The 7,500-nt window shown below is 40.3% G+C and overlaps 1 protein-coding gene across 3 annotated transcripts in view; it reads right to left on the reverse strand.

Annotated features, from left to right (window-relative positions):
• POLA1 (DNA polymerase alpha 1, catalytic subunit) overlaps nucleotides 1-7,500 on the reverse strand; it is a 282,912-nt gene that overhangs the window by 54,547 nt on the left and 220,865 nt on the right. For 2 of the 3 annotated variants that reach the window (XM_081042752.1, XM_081042753.1), the window contains exon 36: nucleotides 7,214-7,310. The exons of the other annotated variant lie outside the window; for it this stretch is intronic. In XM_081042752.1, coding sequence (XP_080898878.1) covers nucleotides 7,214-7,310 — 97 coding nt within the window. The remainder of the gene's footprint in view (nucleotides 1-7,213; nucleotides 7,311-7,500) is intronic. 3 annotated transcript variants of the gene reach the window in all.

The following is a 7,500-nucleotide window of genomic DNA, read 5'->3' on the forward strand; positions in this document are numbered from 1 at the left end:
CACTGGGCCGGCCCCGAGCCACTTTTTCTATTATCAAAATTCTCTATGTATTTCCACAATCACTTTCTAACCATAAACAGATAGCTAACTATGTTCTGAACTGCCACTTTAGTCTCCTACAATAAAAATTCACTTAAACAATCAAAGGAATAATTTAAAACAAACCAACCTCAGATCATTTTTATTTGCAAGAAAATGATAAAAAGGAAAATGGAGTTTAAGTTACCCACTTCAAAATAATTTCTAAAGAACTATTTTTTCACAATTATAAAAATAAAATTTTAAGAAGAGCAAATTGGTCTTAAGTGACTTTTTACCTTTATTTTTCTGTGTATTAGGTAGGTGTGAATTGTTTTGTGTGTGTGTTTTTACCTGTTATTAGTTATCAAAAACAGAGAAAAGGCTCGTTTTTAAAACCCAACAATATTTTTTTTCAGTGGACATGAGCTTAAAACAATGATGAAAGAAGAACTGGACCCAATAGGCTCTGACGATGCAGCCTTGTTTTTAATGCCTTGTGAGGGTTTAACCAAGTGAGAAGGATGTCAACTGGCTTAGAGAGGACTCCAGCGGTTCTTTGCTCCTTTTACTTCAGCACTTCTAGCAATGATAAAACTCTCCTGCTTTCTTTCGCTTTAGCAGTTCAGGAAATAGAGTAAAAATCCTTTACATTGAAAAGGACCTGTCTTGAAACCCTCAGAAAGCTCCAAATTCCCACATACACTACAGCATATAATTTCTTCCATAAAACTCTTTATTTTCTGGTGCAAAAAATGAAAAATCACGTCGTAAGATTCCTTCACTTTTCAATACTAGCTGTTGTCTCCATTTTCCATGAAGTAATACAATTATTACCACTTTGTGAGTGTTACTATTTCGCTGATGGTAAGCAGAGAACAGGACCCTGTGGCAGTGTGGGAGAGTGGCAGTGAGCTTGCCTCACTAGTAGTTAAGTGACTTGACATTCTTCCAACTCAATTCAAATTGGGCACCAGCAAAACGAGATGATGTGTCCCTTGTCTTCAGTATCACTCATAAAGAGCTGAAGCAACAGATATTAAATCTGAAAATGTCAAGGAACATTAGTGACATTAATCGATGGCACACCTGAGTCAAGCCAAGCAATATAGGAGATTCTAGAATTTTACTGCACGTTGCCTTCCATTCATGGACAGAACTATTTCCTAGGACTAATTCCTCCAAAATCCTTGAAGTTGCTTGTGCGGCCTTACTTTCCACTAAGAATTTTTTCAACAAAATCTAGTGAGCTGGCTCTGACGGGCAAAGCACAGATAAACAAGATATAACCCTCTGCCTCAATGAACTCACACGAAGAGCAAGTCAAAACAATTCAGGATAAGCCCTGTGAGATGGGCACTCACCACGTGCTACGGGAATGCAGAGGAAACTTGTATTACATTACTCAATTTCTCCATCACTATCATGGGGCACCATCCATTGCTCCCTCACAGGGTTGTTGTGAGGACTTGTGTTAGACATGTGAAAGGGTGACAGGAAAGAATAGGGTACCTTACGAAAGGACAGCCTAATCCTGGGTGACACTAACAGAAATGACAAATGTCTACAGATGTTACCAACAGACCTAAAGAAAAGACACTAGAGCAACAATAACGAGAAATGGACAAGTTTACGAGAAACGGGTAAAGCAAGCAGGTGAGAGGGAACACAAAAGCTCAAGAGGGGGAAATGGATGAGAGGTGCCGGGAGCAGAGCAACCTTGACAGGCGCTGCTCAGCAGGCTGTTGCACTCTAAACCACCCGTATCCCTTTGCAAGAAACAGGGCGGACCTGAACAACAGTCCTTCTGGGCCTCAAGAGGCTCTATGGAGAAACTGGGATTCCTAGCATGCTTTTTTTCACAAGGCCGAGGTTAAAGCACCATGTTTTCGCTAACACCGATGCTGTAGCTCCAATTCCTTTCTTCAACACAGTTTTAAATCCTGCTGTTTCAATTCTGGCAAAGATAGATGCAACGTGTTTAGAGGTGTTTAAAGAAAAATTCACCACGAAGACCATCTGGTACGGGCTGTACCGTGACCCCCCTCAATTTAGTATCTCAAACTGGGACTGTATTTGGAGATAGGGCCTTAAAGCGGTAATTAAATAAAAATGAGGTCACCAGGGTGGGATCTAAACCAACAGGACAGCACTGGTGACCTTAGAAGAAAAGATTAGGGTACAGACACGTGTAGAGGGAAAGATCAAACACTAAAGTGAAAAGGCAATTCGTGTTCAAAGAATAAAAAGGCAAGCCACAGACTGGGAGAAGATATTTGCAAAACACATATAAATGGTTCTTATTCACTCTAATAATGATAAAGGGTGGTTGTCTAAAATACTCAAAGAACTCTTAAGAAAAGCACAATAAGGAAACAACCAGATTAAAAAATTGGGCCAAAGACACCTCACCAAAGAAGATACACAAATGGCAAATAAGCCTATGAAAAGATACTCCAAATCATATGTCATCAGGGAAATACAAGTAAAAACAAGGTACCACTACACACTTATTAGAATGGCCAAAATCTGGAACACTGACAACACCAAATGTTGGTGAGCATGTGGAGCAACAGGAAGTCTCATTCACTGCCAGTGAGAGTGCAAAATGGTACGGCTACTTGGGAAGACAGTTTGGCAGTTTCTTACAAAACTAAACATACGCTTAGCATAAAATCTAGCAATCACGCTACTTGGTATTTACCCAAAGAATTTGAAAACTATGTCCACACAAAAACCTGCACACGGATGTTTATAGCAGCTTTATTCATAATTGCCAATACCTGGAAGCAACCAAGATGTCCTTCAGTGGGTGAATGGATAAATACACTGTGGTACATACAACGCAATATTATTGATGGCTAAAAGAAAGAGTTATCAAGCCATGAAAAGACACAGAGGAAATTTAAAATACATCTCATTAAGTGAAAGAAGCCAATCTGACAAGACTACAAACTGTATGATTCCAACTACGGTTGACCCTTGAACAACACGAGTTTTAACTGCACAGGCCCAGTTACATGCACATGTTTTTCAATAAATACTATAAATGTATTTTTGACTGCTCGGGGTAAGGACTGTCAGTGCTCCTAACCCCGTGCTGTCCAAAGGCGAACTGCACATGACCTTCTGGAAAAGGCAAAACTATGGAGATTGTAAAAAGACCACTGGTTGCCAGAGGTTGGGGGGAGGGAGGAGGCGTAGGGGGAGCACAGGGGATTCTTAAGGCAATGAAACTAATCTGTAGGAGACTATAATAGTGGATACATGTCATTATACATTTGTCCAAATTCAGAGAATGTCCAACACTAAGAGTGAACCCTAAGGTAAACTATGGGCTGTGGATGATAAGTGTCAATGCAGGTTCACCAATTGTAACAAATGCCCCACTCTGGTGGGGGTGCTGACAGTGGGGGAGACTGCGCATGTGTGGGTGGCGGGGGAGTGGGGGTAGGGGGGTGAGGGTACACGGGAACTCTCTGTACCTTCTGTTCAATTCTGTGGTGAACCTAAAACTACTCTAAAAAATAAGGTCTATTTTTAAAAGGCAGTGAGTGGCTCTCCTTCTGTCCTTCCAAAACAGTTTGACCAGATGGGTGGTTAATCACGCTGAGCTGCTGCTGAATTTGTCCCCAACAGACTCTAAGCTCCTCCAGGGCAGGGAGCATGGGTCACCTTTGCTCCTCTGACCTCTGGGGTGGCACTCAAAACATAATAGGAAATGTACAATGTATTGTTTTTACTGTTGCCAAATAAACTTAAAAAGGCTCAGTTGAGAAAAGTAAGAGATTCCCTTTTTCCCTGCATTGTAAAGCAGACTTAATTGACACAATTGGGCAAAGAGTCTCCCCCGAACTGTTCTCTTATCCCTTCCTAGGCCAAGGCCCCATGGGATGAGGCAGTCAAATGGGACCGTAATGTGCTGCCTTCATGGAAATGGATTTTTACTTCATACATTGCCACTATGTTCTTTTAAAACTTCCTTTGGACCTATTATGCCATCTGCGTACATTCTAGAGCAGTTACAATAATAATGCCAAAGTCCCACAGAAATAAAATTTTTAAAATGTTATGTAATTACAGTGAATTCGCACTAAACACTTCACCTAAGTGAATAACAGGCAGTAAACACTTCACCAAAGTGAAAGGGAAAAATGGTAAATTTTCTTTACCATTTTAAAGGAAAGGGAAAAATACCAAATGGGGGTTAATTCACATTAGGGACTAATGGCCTGTAAAGCTTTGTTTGAAAGCAAAGCACAGTAAAAAAAGCTTTGACAAGAGCTACTTTTCACCATAAAAATAAATAAACCTCTTTCAATAATTTGCACATACCATTTCCAAGTCAAATTGCCAAGTTTCAAACAAAAATTAAAACCACCATCCAGGTACAGCCCTTAAAATACAGGGTTTCTAATGGAAATGGTAAAAACAGTCTTAGCGAAGGAAATGTTGCTAGGTACTGACAGTAAAGTAGCGTCTACAGTAAATATTTCACAGGCCAGTTCCAGGGCACTTGTTGACAGACGATACTTAGATTCCACTCTCAATCATATACCTGTGTGTAACGACTGTTATTTTTCACAAGACTTTTCATGTTAACATCCATTGGTGTTCTGGCTTTGGTCCAAATTGAATAAATATATTTGCCCTCTGGATCCCACAGATTTTCAATTCATTTTTACAGCAAGTCTCCCTTGAAGAGCAAGTCAGAAGAGAGCAATTTCACTTGAACTTACAAAGTGAGAAGTGATTTTTATATATGCTACATGAAGTTTCCCCTGTAATTGTGTACCTATGGATTATAAGAATATTCCTGTTCTCCAATTGTTCCCTGTGGACAACAACCTGTGTTCAGTTCTCTTTTATTTAGAAACCAGCCAACTAATGTATTCACAGTGCCCAGGACAGGGGTTGCCTAACTTGGCTGTATGTCAGAATCGCCTGCGGGAACTTTCTAAGTTGAGCTTCCTAAATTCTACCTCACACCTAAATTAGAATCTCTGGATGTAGGATTCATGGATTTGGACTTTTATATGCCCCCAGGTGACTCTTAGGAGAAAGCTTTTCAGATATCACTTGTTAGGATACCTCTGCCTTTGAACCATGGGTAAGCAGGACCTAGTGTTTCAGTTTATATCCTACCACTAATAAATACCCGGACACCACTAAGCATTACCGAATGATCTGAAAATGCCCTGAGCAAGGAAATTTCAGCTAATTCACTCATTCCTAAACTGCAATTTAGGGATCACAAACAGGCAGAAGGAAGCTCGAAGGAAAAATCGTTTCAATAATTAAAATTCCATAAATAAAACTTCTTAGAATGTTTCGTGAGGTTCCTTCTGTCAGACGTATATTTCATACCCTTCTCTTGCTGCATTTTCTTTAGCCTTCTGCCATGTAAAAGAACCCATCAATAATTCACTTAGTGCCATTTTGGTCCTGAACTCCTGGATAGTGTACTTATTAGAAGCAAAGGACAAAAAAAAAAAAGTGTCCCAATTCTTAAACTAGTAAAATGGAACTACAATAAATCATATGAATGCAGATTCTGTCAACACTTCTGCCCTTTTGCCAAGCAAGAAGCTTCCAAGTGGCTATTCTATTCCCTCTTATTTTCTGGGAGAGCCACGTATACTTCTCAATGCTCTCTAAAAGCTGGGGTAAGTCTCCAGTGACTTTCCACATCACTCCTACGTGTCTCCAAGAGTCACCAGACTTTTGAAAATTGCTGATCATGAGACCGATTCAGCCCCTCAGATAAGGATTTTAGAGATGTCTGCAAGAGGAGTCTAGCCCCTCCAAGTCTAAGAACACCTAGGGAACAATCTGGGATGGCTAGATTCAGAAAGAAGCAAAAGGGGAGCAAGTTCTAACACACCGATACCCATAAAGAGGTAACACACCAGGCAGAGAGAGACAATGTACTCATCAGAGAATCACTATTTAATTCTCTCAATCCATGATGCCTTAAGGAAAAGTCCTTGGGTGTAAAAAGATAAACAGCTATTAATGATACTGCAAGTAAACATGGGCTAGACATCAGCCATGAATGGAAGTTTAAAAACCTAGTTAGTAATGGACAGAAGGAATTTTTTTCTTCACACAAATTTTACTCATTCATTAAAAATACGCTGTGGAGATCGCCCAAGTTCTTGTTGAACATCGAAAGACAAGAAACTAATACCTGAACCAAGTCTTCCATCAGTCATAAAGTGGTTTATATTCAAGGACAGCAAAACCAAATAAGTCAAGGCATTAAAAAAAAATAATTTCTAGCCTATCTCGTAGATGGAAAAACGGAAGTCAATTATGACTAGCCCTGAGAACAGTTAAGACCCAATCAAGGGCAGCATGGGGATTGCTATGTGAGGAAATCCAGCAGGATTTGCAGGTTTTTCTCTATGCCCTTGAGGTTGCTTCCAGCCCTAATACCGACCAACAAAATGTTGAATTGTTATTCACTGACAAACAACATAAACACGCTGTAGGTAACTAATAAGAAAAATGTGTAAATTTGCTTTTTATTTTTTACAGGTAATAGAAAAGTTGTCAGTGTGATTTTTCAGGTAGGAGAAGAAAACACATGCACTTGTCATTACATTTTCAAATACTTTAAGTTATGCAACAAAGCTTTTCCCAGACCCATTAAGCCCCACAGTGCTGCGAGTCCTGTGTGAGATACAGGCAGCACCCGACCATCTGGGCCGAGGCGCCTATGAGCTCTCTTTGGATGGAGTCAATAAAAGAACTCCACCCTACCCCTCTTTCAAAATGAACCTAGGCTTTTAGTGAACAGCAGAGACACACTCTGGGTCTATTTTTTTGTGGTAATATGTGGTTTTTGTAGGTCCAATGATCACGTTGCCTATGCTTACTTATTACAATTACTAAACTCTATAGAAAATAGCATTTTCAAAATATAGCATTTAAAGAGTCCTTTTTGTACAGTTCCTCCCCCCGAAGCCCTGCTTTAATAGAGAACAGTGTGAGACACGCTGTGGAGGCCAAAGCTGGGGATTCCTACGCAGCCGCCCCTCACGCAGGGGATGCCTGTGCCCACAAGGGCCCCCACGGCCTGCTTCTGAGACAGCGGTGTGATGCTGCGTGAACAGCCTGACACAGTAGGTCTGGCTTTTATGATGCAAATTTCCACTTTAAACTCAAAGGTAATTACAGTATTTTAACGTACCTTTCTCATGATCGGTAATAAGTTTCTCCAGTGCATAGTCCTCATCAAAAATGTACCGGTAAAAGCACAGCTGGGTGTACAGGGACTTGTCAGAATACTGCAATATAACAGAAAATAAATGAATACTACTACTGGGGAGGGGGAGCGATTGAGATCACTCGACAGAGTGCATTCCCTAATTTCAACTTCCACATCAAGCAGCTTTTTTTTTCCCAAAGAAGCAAAGAGAAGAGCATCATCCTAATGGTTTGTCCCCCTCACACAGCCTACATACCATTCATGATTCA

The sequence above is a fragment of the Rhinolophus hipposideros genome (genome assembly GCF_964194185.1).
Source record: "Rhinolophus hipposideros genome assembly, chromosome: X".
NCBI lineage: Eukaryota > Metazoa > Chordata > Mammalia > Chiroptera > Rhinolophidae > Rhinolophus > Rhinolophus hipposideros.